Genomic DNA, 21,456 nt, shown 5'->3' with positions numbered 1-21,456 from the left:
GACATCAAGATTAAGTGTTAGATTCAACAGAAGATCTTTTTGTTTCTTGGGACCTAGAACTAGCATCTCTGTTTTGTCCGAGTTTAAAAGTAGAACATTTGCCGCCATCCACTTCCTTATGTCTGAAACACAGGCTTCCAGGGAGGGCAATTTTGGGGCTTCACCATGTTTCATAGAAATGTACAGCTGTATGTCATCCGCATAGCAGTGAAACTTAACATTATGTTTCCGAATGACATCACCAAGAGGTAAAATATATAGTGAAAACAATAGTGGTCCTAAAACGGAGCCTTGAGGAACACCGCAATGTACAGTTGATTTGTCAGTGGACAAACCATCTACAGAGACAAACTGATATCTTTCTGACAGATAAGATCTAAACCAGGCATGAACTTGTCCGTGTAGACCAATTTGGGTTTCCAATCTCTCCAAAAGAATGTGGTGATTGATGGTATCAAAAGCAGCACTAAGGTCTAGGAGCACGAGGACAGATGCAGAGCCTCGGTCTGACGCCATTAAAAGGTAATCTACCACCTTCACAAGTGCAGTCTCTGTGCTCTGATGGGGTCTAAAACCAGACTGAAGCGTTTCATATACATTGTTTGTCTTCAGGAAGGCAGTGAGTTGCTGCGCAACGGCTTTTTCAGAAATGTTTGAGAAGAATGGGAGATTTGATATCGGCCAATAGTTTTTAAAGTTTTCTGGGTCAAGTTTTGGCTTTTTCAAGAGAGGCTTTATTAATGCCACTTTTAGTGAGTTTGGTACACATCCGGTGGATAGAGAGCCGTTTATTATGTTCAACATAGGAGGGCCAAGCACAGGAAGCAGCTCTTTCAGTAGTTTAGGTGGAATAGGGTCCAGTATGCAGCTTGAAGGTTTAGAGGCCATGATTATTTTCATCAATGTGTCAAGAGATTTAATATAAAAAAAACTTGAATGTCTCCCTTGATCATATGTCCTGGCAGTGTTGTGCAGGTGTTGTCCAGCTTTCGAGGAATACGCAGATTTAAAGAGGAGTCCGTAATTTGCTTTCTAATGATCATGATCTTTTCGTCAAAGAAGTTCATGAATTTATCACTGCTGAAGTGAAAGCCATTCTCTCTTGGGGAATGCTGTTTTTCAGTTAACTTTGCGACAGTATCAAAAATAAATGTTGAATTTTTCTTATTTTCCTCAATTAAGTTGGAAAAATAGGATGATCGAGCAGCAGTGAGGGCTCTTCGATACTGCATGGTAATGTCTTTCCAAGCTAGTCGGAAGACTTCCAGTTTTGTGTAGCACCATTTCTGTTCCAATTTTCTGGAAGCTTGCTTCAGAGCTCAGGTATTTTCTGTATACCAGGGAGCTAGTTTCTTATGACAAATGTTTTTTGTTTTTAGGGGTGCTACTGCATCTAGGGTATTGCGCAAGGTTAAATTGAGTTCCTCAGTTTGGTGGTTAACTGATTTTTGTACTCTGACGTCCTTAGGTAGGTGGAGGGAGTCTGGAAGGATATCTAGGAATCTTTGGGTTGTCCGAGAATTTATAGGACGGCTTTTGATGATCCTTGGTTGGGGTCTGAGCAGATTATTTGTTGTGATTGCAAATGTAATAAAATGGTGGTCCGATAGTCCAGGATTATGAGGAAAAACATTAAGATCCACAACATTTATTTCACGGGACAAAACTAGGTCCAGAGTATGACTGTGGCAGTGAGTAGGTCCGGAGACATGTTGGACATAACCCACTGAGTCGATGATGGCTCCGAAAGCCTTGAGTGGGTCTGTGGACTTTTCCATGTGAATATTAAAGTCACCAAAAATGTGAATATTATCTGCTATGACTACAATGTCTGATAGGAATTCAGGGAACTCAGTGAGGAACGCTGTATATGGCCCAGTAGGCCTGTAAACAGTAGCTATAAAAAGTGATTGACTAGAAGCTCAAAAGACGAAAACGGCAGTCATTTTGTTTTTGTAAATTAAAGTTTGCTATCGTGAATGTTAGCAACACCTCCGCCTTTGCGGGATGCGCGGGGGATATGGTCACTAGTGTAACAAGGCCTCATTTAACACAGTAAATTCATCAAGATTAAGTCATGTTTCAGTCAGGCCAATCACATCAAGATTATGATCAGTGATTAGCTCATCGACTATAACTGCCTTGGAAGTGAGGCAGTAAGTAGCCCTATTTTGAGATGTAAGATATCACAATCTCGATCAATAATGACAGGAATGGAGGAGTTCTTTATTACAGTGAGATTGCTAAGGCGAACACCGCCATGTTTAGTTTTGCCCAACCTAGATTGAGGCACAGACACGGTCTCAATGGGGATAGCTGAGCTGACTACACTGACTGTGCTAGTGGCAGGCTGGCTAACAGCCTGCTGCCTGGCCTGCACCCTATCTCATTGTGGAGCTAGGGGAGTTAGAGCGCTGTCTATGTTCGTAGATAAGATGGGAGCACCCCTCCAGCTAGGATGGAGTCCGTCACTCCTCAGCAGGCCAGGCTTGGTCCTTATCTACAAACTATCTTTTGGGAGGGGCAGAAAACAGTTTTCAACCAGCGATTGAGTTGTGAGACTCCGCTGTAGAGCTCATCACTCCCCCTAACTGGGAGCGGGACAGAGACAATTACTATGCATGCTATGATCTGCTCACATCTGAGATATTGCCTCACTTGCTGGTCACAAACAGGAGCTACTATTCTGAAACCAATTAAATCACTCTACGAACAAACACTTAAGATTTTTGATAACAAACCAAACAGTTACCACCATTGTCACTTCATTCACAAACATACTTTGTTCAGTCTGGATTGTTTTAAGCAGTATGTAGATGAAAGCCTTGTCTTTAAGATCCTGCATGGTCTTGCCCCTCCACCCCATATCATGCTCAAGGAAAGCACCTCCAGGAAAACAAGGGCAGTAACTAGAGAGGATTGCATTGTCCCTTTTCAACACAGTGAATTCGGTCAATCGGCCTTCTCTGTTAGAGCCACAATATACTGGAATGCAATACAAAAGTATGTGGACACCCCTTCAAATTAGTGGATTCGGCTATTTCAGCCACACTCGTTGCTGACAGGTGTATAAAATTGAACACACATAAATGCAATCTCCATAGACAAACATTGGCAGTATAATGGCCTTACTGAAGAGCTCAGTGACTTTCAACATGGCACCGTCATAGGATGCCACCTTTCCAACAAGTCCGTTTGTCAAATGTCTGCCCTGCTAGAGCTTCCGCGGTCAACTGTAAGTGCTATTAATGTGAAGTGGAAACATCTAGCAGCAACAACGGCTCAGCCGCGAAGTGGTAGGCCACACAAGCTCACAGAATGTGACTGACCACAGAAGTGCGTAGTGTGTAAAAATCGTCTGTCCTCGGTGGCAACACTCACTACTGAGTTCCAAACTGCCTCCGGAAGCAACGTCAGTACAATAAGTGTTCGTCAGGAGCTTCATGAAATGGGTTTCTATGGCCGAGCAGCCGCACACAAGCTTAAGATCAACATGCGCAATGCCAAGCGTTGGCTGGAGTGGTGTAAAGCTCGCCGCAATTGGACTCTGGAGCAGTGGAAATGCGTTCTCTGGAGTGATGAATCACGCTTCACCATCTGGCAGTCTGATGGAGTAATCTGGGTTTGGCGGATGCAAGGAGAACGCTACCTGTCCCAATGCATAATGTCAACTGTAAAGTTTGGTAGAGGAGGAATAAGGATCTGGGGCTGTTTTTTATGGTTCGGGCTAGGCACCTTAGTTGCAATGAAGGGAAATCTTAATGCTACAGCATACAATGACATTCTAGATGGTTCTGTGCTTCCAACTTTGTGGCAACAGTTTGGGGAAGGCCCTTTACTGTTTCAGCATGACAATGTCCCCGTACACAAAGTGAGGTCCATAAAGAAATGGTTTGTCGAGATTATGTGGAAGAACTTGACTTGCCTGCACCTTTGGGATGAATTGGAACGCCGACTGCGAGCCAGACCTAATTGCTAAAAATCAGTGCCCGACCTCAATAATACTCTTGTCCCCGCAGCAATGTTCCAAGATCTAGTGGAAAGCCTTCCCAGAAGAGTGGAGGCTGTTAAAGCAGAAATGAGGGGACCAACTCCATATTAATGACCATGATTTTGGAATGAGTCGTTCGACAAGCACATGTCCACATACTTTTGGTCATGTAGTGTATTATGTGACTTGTTAAGCAAATTCTTACTCCTGAACTTATTTAGGCTTGCCATGAAAAAGGGGTTGAATACTTATTGACTCATGACGTTTCATATTTTCATTTTTAATTTGTAAGAATTTCGAAACATAATTCCACTTTGACATTATGGTGTTTATGTGTCGGCCAGTGACACAAAATCTCAATTTAACCCATTTTAAATTCAGGTTGTAACACAACAAAATGTGGAAATATGTGAATACTTTCTAAGTATGTGAATACTTTCTTAAAGTACTGCATTTAGTCCTGTGCGTTTACATATAGTCAGTGCAAGATAGGGTCCATGCAGATAATCCGGGTCACCATTTAATGAACTATTTAGTAGTCTTATGGCTATTTAGCAGTATTTTGACTTGGGGATAGAAGCTGTCTTGGAGCCTGTTGGTCCGAGAGCCAATGCTCTGGCAGCGGTTGCCGGACGGTAGCAGAGTGAACAGTCTATGGCTTGGGTGGCTGGAGTCTTTGGTGCTTTGCGGTCGAGGGCGTTGCATTTGCCATACTAAATGGTGACGCAGCCAGTCAAGATGCTCTTGATGGTGCAGCTCTGGATAAGAGCGTCTGCTAAATGACTTAAATGTAAATGTAGAACTTTTTGAGGATTCCAGGGCCCGTGCCAAATCTTCTCAGCCTCCTGAGGGAGAAGAGACGCTGTCATGCCCTCTTCACGACTGTGCGGGTGTGTGTGTGGACTATGTTAAGTCCTTAGTGATGTGGACGCTACTGGTGCATGGGTCAGCTGTTTGTTCACCTGCCCGCCATTGCTAATAACCTATACACAACTGCCAGACTATATGTGATAAAGTGAAACTCTGATGCCCGCACCTGACCCTAACCCTCTAATATAGAAAATGTGCTGTACAGTCAGAGATGGAGGAACAATTTCCTGACAGGCCTTTTTAGATAGGCCTATGTTTCTGATTATCATTTCTGACATTTTGGTAGGCTATTTGTTAGTCAACTTGTCTATAATTAGATGCAGCTTCTCTTCTGTCATTACTTGTTGTCCTAGAAGACTAAAAAAAAACTTGCTTACCAGAATAATCGATAGTATGAATGCTTCAACCTAGTTGACATTGGTCAAGTTTGTTTTCGCTTTCCTCTTTCATCTCTGCTTCTCTCATGCAGCAAAGACATTTAGGGACTGAGGAGAAAATGCAATAACATTTTTTTTTAAACTGAAATTAACAGCTGTTAAAACGACCCAACATGCTTTTGATAAGATTTTAGTTGACTTGGATGGATATTTGATGTGGTTGAAATACTATCAGCTTTAATGTTGCTGATTACCTCAATTACCTCGACCCCGGTGCCCCCGCACATTGACTCTGTACCGGTACCCCCTGTATATAGCCTCGCTATTGTTATTTTACTGTTGCTCTTTAATTATTTGTTACTTTTATTTCTTATTTTTTGTAGGTAGTTTTCTTAAAACTGCATTGTTGGTTAAGGGCTTTTAGGTAAACATTTCACTGTAAGGTGAAATACCTGTTGTATTCGGCGCATGTGACAAATAAAATTGGATTTGATTTAATTTGATAAATGTAGCAGCTTTATGTCTCAGAGGATAACATGTCTCACTAGAGGATAACATGTCTCAACAGAGGATAACATGTCTCAACAGAGGATAACATGTCTCAACAGAGGATAACATATCTCAACAGAGGATAACATGTCTCACGAGAGGATAACATGTCTCACGAGAGGATAACATGTCTCAACAGAGGATAACATGTCTCAACAGAGGATAACATGTCTCACCAGTGGACTTTGATTTATAACGTTACATAGGGAATCTGTGTATGTGCAGATATGAAAAGAGAGTACTATTAATGAATGTGCTGTATGAATAGAACACTAGTGTAAATATTTAATTTTGTTGGAACCTCTCCAGCTTATTCATTTAATATTGACTTCAGGCGTCCCTGGTGGTCATTTTCACGACATGACTGTCGAATTTGTATAGCACCTCACAATCATCACACAACATAGCCGGCACTGCTATAATTCTTCTTTTACCACTCTTTCCAAAACATTAGAATACTGTTCTGGCCCTTGTAATAAATACCATTTAATATAACACAAGCATATCCCTATTACATTGTTATAACTAACTTCTTTCAAAACAGGGTTTCTCACAAACTAATAGCAGATACTGAGACCCACACACACCCAGAGACAGATGGCTGACATAGACCTTTTATCAACACTGACAAGAAAAGGGTGCTTGGTACTGTATTTCACGAGGTACTGAGACACACACATACCCAAGGACAGAGGGCTGACGTAAACCTTTCATAAACACAGATAAGACAGGAACATCTACGCACACACAAAAACTCCTCTTCAGTCTGAACATTTTACAGAGACACACAGAAATGTCAAAATAGGAACATCTACGCACACACCTAATCTCCTGTTTTAGCTGAACATTTCTGAAGACAAAGAACTCTACTCAGAGCCAATGGGACAGTGATACTAGCCTGAAGGAGACCTCGCCCAACTCATCAGAACCAACCAGAGGACCAGAACTTCCAGACTCAACCTACTTTCTGTACTGTATAAAATGTATATGCACTCTGTTATCTGGGCGTCATTCAGAGAGTTCCATTTGAGCTTGATGAAAGGGTCCGTGCACGCTATTTCAGATATCTTTACACTTTAATAAACTGCCTTATATCATACCTTATCCACCTGGTCCAGCATCTCAACTTGGTCTCACTCTTCTAGTAAATGTATCATCAACACCCTCCCTTCTATTTATTTTCAACTCTCCATTTCGCATATTTTCTCCTATTGAATTAAACTCCGACATTGTCATTTTTGCCTTAGTGGATCGACGTTAACTTTTTCTTCCGAAGTTCTCAAAAGCGTTTGTCAATTTTAGGTCTGCTTGGTGCACTACAGTTAGGCCCTAAAGCTTAGGCTACGCACCACCAGCACATAAAGTACATTCCCGAACTATTCAGAACCCCTGACTATTTCCACATTTTGTCAATTTACAGCCTTATTCTAAAATTGATTATAAAAAAAAATTCCCCTCATCAATCTTCACACAATACCCCCAAAATGGAGCTGTAGTCCAAACCGTTCAGACGCTACAGATGTTTTCGTGAGAAGACCGATTTTCAGGATGTCTCATGGTCTGACAAACACCGCTCTAGCTCTGCCACCTTTCACCGCAGATGCGGAAGGGCGATATCGGCGGGTGCGGTGGATTGCGAAAAAGCAAAAAAACATATCTCTAGCTTAAACAGATGGATTTTGATGTTGTTGTTTTTCATTACGTTAATTCGATTTCCGCAGGGGCGCGACCATTGTAAACCAAGGTTAAAAATCCTTCTTTAATCTGTCTCCTCCCCTACATCTAAACCGATTGAAGTGGATATAACAGGATATAACAGGTGACATCAATAAGGGATCATAGCTTTCACCTGGTCAATCTGTCACGAAAAGAGAAGGTGTTCCTAATGTTTTGTACACAGTGTAGATATGATACACTAATGGATTTTGAATGAATTGTTTTCTCTTTATTCCCCTGCTCTCTCTCTAAGGTTCAAGAGCACTGTTGATTTTCAAGGGCTGGTTCTACACCTGGGGATCACAGGATACAATATCTTCCTGAATGTATTTATCTCTGCAGCTGTGGAGCTGCCCACTGGTCTCATCTTCAACTGCTGGTGGACAGGGTGGGACGGGGACCCCTCATGGCTGTCTCTAACTTCATATGAGGAGTCGCCTGCCTCATAGTCCCCTTTGTTTCAGTAGGTGAGTAGGTGTACGTCTTTTTATTTGTTTAATTGGAGAATTCTTTTTCCGTATTTTTCTATTTTATTTAGAACAGCTCATAATGTAGATGTATGGGTACATGCAGAATGGAGAAAGGGGCTGGGGTTCCACTTTGCTCTTGGTGGTGTCAATTCAAACTGAATAGTGAGGTTAACCAATTTAACTCAGTTACCCATTCCCGATGACAACTGACATGGGAAAGCTGATAAGAAGAGATTCATGTTGAAATGAGAGCTGCTTTTTCCCCTTTTATGGATGATCGTTTTTCACTATTTCTTTTTGATCTTTTACTTTAATTTTGAGATTGTCTGTTATAATCCCATCATAAAAAATGCTGGGATGACCATTCTGCTTCATTTGGCCATTAAAAATATATGATGTAGTTTACCACCCTGCATCCCACTGCTGGCTTGCTTCCGAAGCTAATCAGGGTTGGTCCTGGTCAGTCCCTGGATGGGAGGCCGGATGCTGCTGGAAGTGGTGTTGGAGGGCCAGTAGGAGGCACTCTTTCCTCTAGTCTAAAAAATATCCCAATACCCCAGGGCAGTGATTGGGAACACTGCTCTGTGTAGGGTGCTCTCTTTTGGATGGGATGTTAAATGGGTGTACTGACTCTCTGAGGTCATTAAAGATCCCATGGCACTTATCGTAAGAGTAGGGGTGTTAACCCTGGTGTCCTGGCTAAATTTCCAAGCTGTCCCTCATACCATCATGGTCACCTAATCATCCCCAGCTTACAATTGTCTCATTTCTCCCCTGTAACTATTCCCCAGGTTGTTGCTGTAAATGAGAATGTGTTCTCAGTCAACTTACCTGGTTAAATAAATAAACATGTACTCTACCTTTTCTTTTCATTTTCCTACAGACTATGTGTGGCTGATGAAAACCATAGCGATCATTGGTCAGGCTATCTGTTGCCATTGGAATCGAGACTGAACTTTGCCAACTCTATGCTGTATCCAACACCTCTCAGCTAATAATAAAATGAAACTCATTAATACTGCTTAATTCTGTTTTCACAACCTGGATTACATACTGGTAGTAATACACGCAGTAACATACAATAATAAGGTATTATACTGCATACATTGTGTAAACATATGTTCAAAAAACTCACTTTTTTGTTTCCTTCATATTGATATGATGTAGTATCGAGACTCATATTCAGTAACGTTTTCTAATTATTGATATTTCATGGCAATTTTACTGTGACATCTCATGGCAGTTTACACAGAGTATACCAGACATTAGGAACACCTTCCTAATTTTGAGTCGCATGAACACTAAAAGGTGTCGAAACCGCATTCACCTGGTCAGTCTATGTCATGGAAAGAGCAGGTGTTTTTAATGTTTTGTATACTCAGTGTATATTCAGCTCATATTTCTGCATCTCTGAACTGTCGGCTACACTGCTTGATAATACTGCACCATGTGTATCTGTAGGTGTCATGTCTGTGCTGTACAATGGACTGGTCATGATATTACCAGAGATGACAGGCATCAATTTGCCTGAGACCATAGAAGACGTGGAGAACTTAAATGGTTGTGTTAGTTTATGTTTATGCCTTAGTCGCTTAATATGCCCATTTTGCGTTACCAGGAGGAGATACAAACAAAACACAAAAAAGAAAAGTCTTGAAAGGAAAAAGACTCCAACAGAAAGGACTACATCATGTAATCTATTTAATATATTTGTGTACATTTCACACAGTATTACACTCATTTATAGACTTACATATTGCTATCTGTTACTCAGTGAGGCTTGGGAGGAAGAGAAGCAACATGTACAGTAGGAGGAAGAGAAGAGCAAAAAAAGAAACACTTTTGTCTTTCAAACACTGTTTATAACATCGTGAAATATGTTTCAAACCATAAGAATCGTTTGTTTAATGCACACTAGTTTATGATGACAATAAACATATTGAAAGTAATTTTGTACTGTAAAACTTTCTGAAAAATACTACTGATGGAATCATGGAATACAATAGCATTTTCAACATCCAGACGACAATAGCATTTTTTTTTAAAGAACATTTAATTGGTTGTTCATGTATATTAGGGTCTTTGTTCCATTGTGAGTTGTCCTGTAAGCGTCAAGAGCAGTAACAAAAGCTGCCCTACATTAATGATCTGGTTGAATGGGCTGGCTGGATTGATGACCTGTAAACATACATTCTAGTGGAAATCACAGATATGCATGAGAAGTGGAATCCACTCAAGCGTGATCACTTCCTGGACCCCACTAAAGGAGGGTGGAATGCACTCGTACGTGCTGTAGCAAGCTGGGGCAGAGTTCTAGGGTTCAGGGAACACCCATAGCCTATAAATCATGCAACTATCTTCATTATCAATCTCAATGACTTAACTCTGTACACTCCACCAGATGTCAGCCGTTTGAGTACAGTATCTGCACCACACACACCTTGATGGTAAGCCTTGTACAGGGGCATACCAGAAACCACAGGGGTGTAGGGGTGTTCCCACTTTTTATAGGCCTACACCCCATACCAGATTACCCAAACTAGTTGACTATGAAATTAACTAGGACACCGCCCACCTTTACAGTAAAAACAACAGTTATGGGCCAATAGACTAGATGATGTTGCTGTTATTGTTGATGTTGTTATGCTATAAGACTTTACACAGGAAATGCAATATGTATTATTATGGAATCAAGTCATCTGGGTTGCAGATACAGTAGGATAATTTGATTAAGAGGCCAGTCTATTGCGGTCACTGCCACACATAAGGGTGTGATGACCTGTCACTAACAGGGGTGGGATCCCAGGGACCGCTGAAGACATTAACATGACTATGTATAGGCATTCAGAGCACTCCTGTCATCGCTATAGGTTATGCAGAATAGTGCACTGGCTGAAGATTGTGGCCAAAAACAAGGATCATTGTGAAGATATAAGACTTTAGTATTTACTCGGTTGACTGGACATGGCGGGGAAGGAAGAGTGGCAGAGATTAGCTGACATCATCCAACATTGGAACAACACCCGACTGGACCTGTTTGAGATCAGTCTGCCATGCAAGGTGAGTGGACTTCAGAAGTGTACTCAATCAAATCTACAGTGGAGTGGGAAATGATTGACTCCCTTGATAAAGATGAGAAAAAATGACAAAATAATTCAAATATGGAGCTATATTACACGCTCAAAATAATTGGGAAATTATATTATTTTATACTAATACCATTGATCAGATAAAGAGATTTAGTTTAATAAGTAATATTTTTTTCTCTCAAAAAGGTAGCGATCAAAATTATTGACACTGATGTTTTCAATACGTTTCAAAAACCTCACCCTGAGAGGTTAACGGCACTGAGCCTTTTTCTATAATGTTTTGTGAGATTGGAGAACACATTGGGAGGGATTTTAGACCAGTCCTCCATACAGAATCTTTACAGATCCTTTATATCCTTCATCTGCACTTATGGACTGCCCTCTTCAATTCAAACTACAGGTTTTCAATGGCATCCGGAGACTGAGATGGCCATTGCAAAATGTTGATTTTGTGTTCAATTAACCATTCCTTTGTGGTGTGCTTGGTGTCAGTGTGTTTCTGGAAGAGCCACAAGATGCCAAATTTCAGCCTCCTGGCAGGGGCAACCAGGTTTTTAGCTAAAATGTTCAAGTACTTGGAAGAGTTCATGATGCTGTTGATTTTAACAAGGGCACCAGGACCAGTGGAAGCAAAACAAACCCAAAACATAAAATATCCAGCACCATATTTTTCAGTAGGTATGAGGTTCTTTCCTCACATGCATCCTTATTTTGACGCAAAACCCACCTCTGGTGTGCGTGGCCAAAGACCTCTATTTCCATCTCATACGATCATAGCACCTGGTTTCAATCCAAGTGCCAATGCCGTTTAGCAAACTCCAGGTTTTTACATTGGTTGCTCTCAATAAAGGCCTTTTTTCTGGCAACCCTATTGGCATGCGTGCGTCTAAAGAGCCTGACTGCCAATATGTCCAGCCTGAGACTCACACCTCACCATTGTTACAGCCCCCCTCCGTTTATTGTAAGTGTCGACTTTTCAAAACAGTACTGCATTTAAAACTGTATGGATTGGTTCACATGTATAAACTAACCTGTCTCTGGCATGCCACCTGAGCTTTTTGAGGAGATAAACTGAGTGCGGTGTATAAGCAATAAAAGTCAACTGGTGTTAATAAAATCACACAACTTAAACCATTTACATTTCATATACTTCCTACCGCCAGCCTATTGCTTATGTGTTGCATGTGTCACGGCCGTTTCTGGAAGAAGACCAAGGTGCAGCGTGGGCGTACATTTTCTTTTATTTGTTCTAATGTCGCCAACAAAACAATAAACGAAACACAACCGTGACGCTTACAGGGCATAAGTGCCACTAACAAAGTCAACTACCCACAACGAAAGGAGGGCAAAAGGGCTACCTAAGTATGGTTCCCAATCAGAGACAACGATAGACAGCTGTCCCTGATTGAGAACCATACCTGGCCAAAACATAGAAACACAAAATCATAGAAAACAAAACATAGAATGCCCACCCCAAATCACACCCTGACCAAACCATATAGAGAAATAAAAAGGCTCTCTAAGGTTAGGGCGTGACCGCATGTGAGTACCAATTACTTCAATAATTAATATTTATTTTAAGAACTGTGACGCACATTAAAATGGTGATAATGTACAGTACCAGTCAAAAGTTTGGACACACCTACTCATTCAAGGAGTTTTTGTTATTTTAGCATTTTCTACATTGTAGAACAATAGTGAATACATCAAAACTATTAAATAACACATATGGAATCATGTAGTAACAAAACAAAGTGTTAAACAAATCAAAATATATTTTAGATTTGAGATTCTTCAAAGTAGCCACGCCTTTGCCTTGATGACAGCTTTGCACACTCTTCACCTGGAATGCATTTCAATTAACAGGTGTGCCTTGTTAAAAGTTAATCTTGGGGATTTCTTTCCTTCTTAATATGTTTGAGCCAATCAGTTGTGTTGTGACTAGGGGTGGTATACAGAAGATAGCCTTATTTGGTAAAAGACCAAGTCCATATTATGTCAAGAACAGCTCAAATAAGCAAATATAAACGACAGTCCATCATTACTTTAAGACATGAAGGTCAATCAATTTGGAAAATTGCAGTCGCAAATACCATCAAGCGCTATGATGAAACTGGTTCTCATGAAGACCACCACAGAAAAGGAAGACCCAGAGTTACCTCTGCTGCAGAGGATAAGTTAATTAGAGTTAACTGCACCTCAGATAGCAGCCCAAATAAATCTTGGTCAAATTGCTGAAAATAAACCCCTATTAAAGGACACCAATAATAAGAAGAGACTTGCTTAGGCCAAGAAATACAAACAATGGACATTAGACCAGTGGAAATCTGTCCTTTGGTCTGAGTCCAAATTTGAGAATATTGGTTCTAACCGCTGTGTCTTTGTCAGACGCAGAGTAGGTGAACTGATGATCTCCGCATGTGTGGTTCCCACCGTGAAGTATGGAGGAGGAGGTGTGATGGTGTGGGGGTGCTTTGTGGATGACACTGTCTGTGAATTATTTAGAATTCAAGGCACACTTAAGGATTAGCCCCTTTTTTTTTCTCAATTTTCGCCTAAAATGACATACTCAAATCTAACTGCCTGTAGCTCAGGCCCTGAAGCAAGGATATGTATATTCTTGGTACCATTTGAAAGGAAACACTTTGATGTTTATGGAAATGTAAAATGAATGTAGTAGAATATAACACAATAGATCTGGTAAAAGATAATACAAAGAAAAAAACAACCGTTCTTTTGTATTTTTTTTGTACCATCATCTTTGAAATGCAAGAGAAAGGCCAAAATGTATTATTCCAGCCCAGGTGCAATTTAGATTTTGGCCAATAGATGGCATCAGTGTATATGCAAAGGTTTAGACTGATCCAATGAACCATTGAATTTCTGTTCAAAATGTTGTATCAAGACTCCCCAAATGTGCCTAATTTGTTTATTAATAACTTTTCATGTTCAAAATTGTGCACTCTCAAACAATAGCATGGTATTCTTTCACTATAATAGCTACTGTAAATTGGACAGTGCAGTTAGATTAACAAAAATGTAAGCTTTCTGCCAATATCAGATATGTCTATGTTCTGGGAAACATTCTTGTTACTTACAACCTCATGCTAATCGCATTAGCCTACGTTAGCTCAACCGTCCCGTGGAAGGGACACTGATCCCGAAGACATGGTCTCAATGGGTTCTCAATGGGGATAGCTGAGCTGACTACACTGACTGTGCTAGCGGCAGACTCCACTAAGCTGGCAGGTTGGCTAACAGGCCAGGCTTGGTCCTGTTTGTGGGTGAGTCCCAGAAAGAGGGCCAATTATCTACAAATTCTATCTTTTGGGAGGGGCAGAAAACAGTTTTCAACCAGTGATTGAGTTGAGACTGCTGTAGAGCTCATCACTCCCCCTAATTGGGAGGGGGCCAGAGACAATTACTCGATGCCGACACATCTTTCTAGCTGATTTACATGCTGAAGCTATGTTGCGCTTGGTGACCTCTGACTGTTTCATCCTAAAATCGTTGGTGCCGACGTGGATAACAATATCCCTATACTCTCTACACTCGCCAGTTTTAGCTTTAGCCAGCACCATCTTCAGATTAGCCTTAACGTCGGTAGCCCTGCCCCCTGGTAAACAGTGTATGATCGCTGGATGATTCTTTTTAAGGCTAATAGTGCGGGTAATGGAGTCGCCAATGACTAAGGTTTTCAATTTGTCAGAGCTAATGGTGGGAGGCTTCGGCGTCTCAGACCCTGTAACGGGAGGGGTAGAGTCCAGAGAAGCCTCGGCCTCTGACTTCGACTCGCTGCTTAATGGGGAGAACCGGTTGAAAGTTTCTGTCGGCTGAATGAGCGACACCGGTTGAGCATTCCTACAGCATTTCCCTCCAGAACCCATGAGAAAGTTGTCCACCTGCGGGGACCGTGCGAGGGGATTTATACTACTATCTGTACTCACTGGTGGCACAGACGCTGTTTCATCCTTTCCTACACTGAAATGACCCTTGCCTAACGATTGTGTCTGAAGCTGAGCTTGCAGCACAGCTATCCTCGCCGTAAGGCGATCGTTCTCCTGTATATTATGAGTACAGCGACTGCAATTAGAAGGCATCATGTTAATGTTACTACTTAGCTTCGGCTGGTGGAGGTCCTGACAAACCACGTCCAGATTAAGCGTCCGGAGTGAAAAAGTTGAGTGAGGGAAAAACTAAAAATATAAACGGTAATTAAAAGTAAAAACCGTAAAGTTGTCAGTTAGCAAAGTAAGGTTCGCAACAAAACGCACAGCCGCACGTAAACAAGTCTACAAGTTGTGACCGGAAATCCGGTAACTCTCCGGATGCACTGTACAAAGAAGTTGTTGACTCCCAAGATGAGATGTGAGATGTGAAAGTTACAATAAAAACAATCTCCCCTTGTATCAAAGTGATTCCGAACACCTCACTGCACCCCCCCCCCCCCCCCCCCATCACACGAAGCATCGGGGAGTACTGGCATTCCGGTTGGTGGTGACGTCGGTCCTGGGTCGCTGCCGATGTAACCGGGGGTGCCTAGCCAGCTTGTTGGGCTTCCACGCCCTAGCTGGTTCGAGAGGTTTCCTTTCCCCGGTTGGCTCAGAAGGCGCCCATCCCACGTCGGGCCTCAGCCGGATCGTCAGGTCTTGTTCGCCCAGCCGGCCAATGATTTTTCTTGTTTTGTTGGTGACGTCGGGCTTGGATTCCGCCGACGATGGAACCGGGGGTGCCTAAGCCAGCTCGTCGGGTTTCCACATCCTAGCTGGCTCGAGAGGTTTCCTTGCCTCGGTTGGCTCGGCAGGTTCCCATCCCACGTCATGCTCCGCCGGATCATCGGGCTTCCACGCCGCAGCGAGATCGACAGGCGTTCAGGCCTCACCCTGGATCGTCAGGCTCCTATGCCTCAGCCGGCTCGCCAGGCTCCCACGCCCCTGCTTGTTCGTGGGGAGTTTACCTCCAGCCGGCTTACCCAGCGCCCATTTATCGGCCGGCTCGCCCAGGTGGGACGCGGGGTGGCGCCCCTAGAGAGAGGGGGGGGGGGGGAATGTCACGCCTGCTCCCTCTTTCCCCCCCTGCCCTGCATTGCAGTCCTGCCACCATCATTTACGCACACCTGCCTTCCCTCGTCACGCGCTTCAGCGATATTGGACTCACCTGGACTCACTCAATCACCTCTTTATTACCTGCCCTATATTTGTCAGTTCCCCAGCTCTGTTCCCCGCTGCTGCATTGATTGTAATATGTCCCTGTTACCTGTTACCTGTGTGCTGATGCTGATGCTGTTTCTGTCTTGTTCTATGTCTGTTCCCTATTAAATGTTTGACTCCCCGTACCTGCTTCTCATCTCCTACGTCGGTCCTTATATATACATAATGTAGAGATTCAAGGGGGTATTCCCGACTGGGACTCAAACCCAGGCCCAGAAACTGTCAAGTCAACACCTTAACCCTTACCCCAAAATGTCCAAGCCTCTTGACGAGGTTGCTAGGTATTGGGTTTTGGTCACTACATTACCCCCTTCCTTAAGGGTGAGTCCCCACGCCTTTCTATACCAAGTACTTAATGGACACACGCCTTCCCGATGGCCGCCCTTGCTCCACCCAGCAACTGTCAAGCCAACACTTTAACCGGTGTAGGACATCATTGTAAATAAGAATTTGTTCTTAACTGACTTCCCTAAAAAAAAACTTTTACCGGTACGCCAAGAGATCTCAACCTTTTGACGAGGTCGCTAGGTGTTGGGTTAAAGTACTGTTTGTACTGCAGGTCTCCTGGAAATAGATGAAGACTGATCATGAGGATGTGTAAGACTTCACTGTATGCCTGAGATTGCCAGCTGTCATAAGGAGCCATGTAAGGAAGAGATTAAGTTTTTACCACAGTCAAGGAGTTTAACCATACAAGAACCACGTTCATCTGTAAATAGAAAAGGGTACAGTAGACTGGTATGCGTTTTGTTACGCTCAGAGTAAATCATGGGGCATTGAGTTCGACTGTCAGCAACGGTGTGAAAAGTTTGTAAACAGTCTAGTCATGTATTGTTGTGTATGAGCACCTACAGTTGTGCTGTTGAGAAGACAAGCACTGCCAACTACACACTGAATAGGCTCAAAGAGTGTACTAACAGCCCCTATCCCCCATGACAAAGAACTGACTGCAAGGATGCAAGGGTGTGAAAAGTATGAGGAGCACTTGGCTTGTGGATTGGTGATGTTGTTTTCTCAAGAGGGGGTTTAGCTTTCATAAATATCTTTGGCTGTCCTGGCTTTTTTGCATCCCACATTCTCATCATGCTCCAGGATAGCATGATGTGTCCGCAGCAGGATTAGTCTGTAGGACACACATTAGACAGTGATTATCTAACATTTTACTACTTTGTCCCAAACAAATCAAATCAAATCAAATGTATTTATATAGCCCTTCGTACATCAGCTGATATCTCAAAGTGCTGTACAGAAACCCAGCCTAAAACCCCAAACAGCAAGCAATGCAGGTGTAGAAGCACGGTGGCTAGGAAAAACTCCCTAAAAAGGACAAAACCTAGGAAGAAACCTAGAGAGGAACCAGGCTATGAGGGGTGGCCAGTCCTCTTCTGGCTGTGCCGGGTGGAGATTATAACAGAACATGGCCAAGATGTTCAAATGTTCATAAATGACCAGCATGGTCAAATAATAATAATCACAGTAGTTATCGAGGGTGTAGCAAGTCAGCACCTCAGGAGTAAATGTCAGTTGGCTTTTCATAGCCGATCATTAAGAGTATCTCTACCGCTCCTGCGGTCTCTAGAGAGTTGAAAACAGCAGGTCTGGGACAGGTAGCACGTCCGGTGGACAGGTCAGGGTTCCATAGCCGCAGGCAGAACAGTTGAAACTGGAACAGCAGCAAGGCCAGGTGGACTGGGGACAGCAAGGAGTCATCATGCCAGATAGTCCTGACGCATGGTCCTAGGGCTCAGGTCCTCCGAGAGAGATAAAGAAAGAGAGAAGGAGAGAATTAGAGAGAGCATACTTAAATTCACACAGGACACCGGATAAGACAGGAGAAGTACTCCAGATAATACAAACTGACCCTAGCCCCCCGACACATAAACTACTGCAGCATAAATACTGGAGGCTGAGACAGGAGTGGTCAGGAGACACTGTGGCCCCATCCGATGATACCCCCGGACAGGGCCAAACAGGAAGGATATAACCCCACCCACTTTTCCAAAGCACAGCCCCCACACCACTAGAGGGATATCTTCAACCACCAACTTACCATCCTGAGACAAGGCCGAGTATAGCCCACAAAGATCTCCGCCACGGCACAAACCAGCCCCTGTAATAGGGTTAGAGGCAGAGAATCCCAGTGGAGAGAGGGGAACCGGCCAGGCAGAGACAGCAAGGGCGGTTCGTTGCTCCAGAGCCTTTCCGTTCTATATCCACCCATCCCCCCCATGTCAATAGATCATGCATACTAACAACCCTCACACACAATACCCACCACCAACAGACATCAATTAGTCACCCACATTATCCCTTCCTTACTAATACCTCTGCATTTCTCCAATTTACACTTCAAGTTACAAATCTCATCGCCAGATAGCAGCTGGCTTATTACATTGATTTGCTTTGGAATATCTAGCCAGCGGATTATGAAAGCTAGCTATGTAGATTTTGGTTTAGATAAACAAATGAAGATTGCTAGCTAGTTAGCTAAGTTAGCTACGTTACCTCTGCTCGACTTCGTTCATCCACTCTTTCCCCTCTAGAACTTAGAGTTCCATGGAGTGATGCGGTTCTACTTTGAGGACCATGTTGCAGGGAACGTTGCCACCAAATGCCTGCGTGTCAGCAGCACCACCACCACTGGAGAGGTTATTGAAACACTGTCAGAGAAGTTCAGACCGGACATGAAGATGTTGAATACTCCCTATTTCCTGTTTGAGGTCCATGCTAACAAGGGTAAGATGGATGGATGGATGGATGGATGGATGGATGGATGGATGGATGGATGGATGGACGGATGGACAGACACAGACAGACGGCTGGATGGATGGATACATGAATTAAAGAGTACACTTGGGGGCAGGGCATTTGTGAACAATTCTATATTTTGAATAGATTGAGTGTATTATCTTGTAAATTTGTTCATGTTACTCTCCCACTCTTCGCCCTGTTAACCATGGCAGAAGAACGGCAGCTGGACCTGAGTGAAAAGCCTCTGGATGTGCAGCTGAACTGGAACACAGACAACAGGGAGGGCCGCTTCGTACTCAAGAAGGATAAGGACATTATTGTACATGTGACTGACTGCTTACTGTATTTATAATTGAGCAGAATTTGCTCAGTTAGAAATGACTTTTCATGCCCGACAGCTTGAATGGCAAGGAAAGCAATTTAGCTGGCAAGAGTTAATGCTTTGATTTCCACTGTAGTGTTGTGTCTCTCTGTGTGATTATGTGGCCTTTATCCATACAGGACAACAGCCCAGAGAAAAAGAAGGGAGGCATGATCCAGAACTTCAAGAGGACACTGTCGAGGAAAGAGACGAAGAAGGAGAAGAAGAAGACGGGAGATGATACTGTTAACCACTCGGCAAAGCCTAATGGGTCCACTATGAGGAAAGAGAATGGGTAGGTCTTCCCTTAACACCAATGAATTCATTAGCAAACAGAGAAGCATGACAATAAAACGTTTTTTTTTTTTAACTCCAAGCACCCCCACTCTGGTTCACAAAAGTTCATGTTCAATGTTAAGTCTCAAGTTATAGGTACAGTCTTCTCTCCACTGCAGGCAGATATCAGCTTCTGTACCCGTGGAGAAGTCATCGACCAACAAGGATATCGTTTCTAACACTGACACAATGGAATGCAAGAAGAATAGCACGTGGGGTGGCATTATAAAGCCTATGGTCCGGAAGCATAACCAGCAACAAGACTATGGAACAAGGAATGAAAGGTAAACCAGACCAAGTAATGTAAACATTTACATTTATTGACATGACCTTGTCTTCTGTGTGTGACAAAAATTCACACGTTTCTGGCATCTCTTGAAACTTAATAAAATGGCTACTGTGGCTGTTGTTTTTTCATGATTCCGGTTTTGAGATATTGTTGAAGTGACTATTGGCTGGACAACTGAAATTATTACATCTCGTCTTAACAGAGATCAGGACAACATGGACCAACTTGCACTTCCAGTTGGTATTAAATTCAGGGAAAATTGTAAGTAATTCAATTTGACCACTGTAATAGCACTGTAGTAGCACATTGTAATAACACATAGTAATAACATAGCAATAAAACAATCAGTTTGTTGTCTGTGTCATTATCATCCTGTGTTAATCTGCTGTCCTCTACTGGTGTCCCTCTGTCATAACAGCTGAGGACCCCTTCCTCTCTGCAGTCATCAACTACACCAACAGTTCCACTGTCCACTTCAAGCTCTCCCCTGCCTACGTCCTGTACATGACCGGACGCTTCGTACTCCACCGCCATTACAGCCACAGTCAGGAGACATCGCAGAGTCATCGCCCCTCAGAGCACGCACACAGAGTCACCGCTACTGTCAGCAAGATGGTAGCCATGACTGAGGTGGTCTTCCAGGCAAGTGAGACCATGCGTGCACCATCACACGTTTGACTCTGTGAATTATACAGCTCAACTGGAAAGAGCATGCCTCTACTGCTTCATGGGCTCATTGTGGTTTTGGTAACACTTTAGCCTGAAGGTATACTTAAGCAATAAGGTTCGAGTGGGTGTGGTACAGTATATGCCAATATACTGTACCATGGCTATGGGCTTTTCTTATGCACAACGAAACGTGGAGTGCCTGGACACAGCCCTTAGCCGTGGTAAATTTGCCATATATCACAAACCCCATACACAGTCAAATAGTATCTCACAAGCTACAATAATGAACTAAATGGGTTCACAAGCATAAGTCATCACCTCTCAGTCTAAGAAACAACATGACAAATAAAACGCGTCCAGCTTCTAGAATTGTCATTTCTACCAGTGATCCTAGCAAGCATTTGTTCATAAGATGCTACTTCTAAAATTGATTCTATCCATTGTTTCAGAGTAGGAGTGGCATGACCCTTCCAAATTCTAAGGATTACTCTAGCTGCTGTAACCATACCAACAGTGATCAGTGCAAATTCCTCATTTGTTACATTAGGTAACTCTGTTCTATCGCCCAAGAGACATATTTTCGGTGAAACTGGAATTGTTAACCCCAACCATTCCTCCAGATATTTCCAGTGGTATAAAGTACATACATTTTCCCTGACACCCAAAAGTACTCATTACATTTTGAATTCTTAGCCGTACAGGAAAATGGTCAAATTCACACACTTATCAAGGGAACATCCCTGGTCATCCCTACTGCCTCTGATCTGGCGGACTCACT

General features: G+C 42.9%; 1 protein-coding gene across 1 annotated transcript in view; it reads left to right on the top strand.

Moving 5' to 3' along the window:
• Positions 1-10,810: 10,810 nt before the first annotated feature.
• LOC139553179 (afadin-like) overlaps positions 10,811-21,456 on the top strand; it is a 31,019-nt gene continuing 20,373 nt past the window's right edge. Inside the window, exons 1-7 of the mRNA XM_071365210.1 lie at positions 10,811-11,033; positions 18,816-19,008; positions 19,236-19,342; positions 19,525-19,679; positions 19,840-20,004; positions 20,212-20,270; positions 20,428-20,651. Coding sequence (XP_071221311.1) covers positions 10,938-11,033; positions 18,816-19,008; positions 19,236-19,342; positions 19,525-19,679; positions 19,840-20,004; positions 20,212-20,270; positions 20,428-20,651 — 999 coding nt within the window. The 5' untranslated portion in view covers positions 10,811-10,937. The remainder of the gene's footprint in view (positions 11,034-18,815; positions 19,009-19,235; positions 19,343-19,524; positions 19,680-19,839; positions 20,005-20,211; positions 20,271-20,427; positions 20,652-21,456) is intronic.

Source organism: Salvelinus alpinus, chromosome 25 (genome assembly GCF_045679555.1).
Source record: "Salvelinus alpinus chromosome 25, SLU_Salpinus.1, whole genome shotgun sequence".
In the NCBI taxonomy this organism is placed as follows: Eukaryota; Metazoa; Chordata; class Actinopteri; order Salmoniformes; family Salmonidae; genus Salvelinus; species Salvelinus alpinus.
The sequence above is the reverse complement of the archived record's forward strand: the minus strand, read 5'-3'. Positions and strand labels throughout refer to the sequence as shown.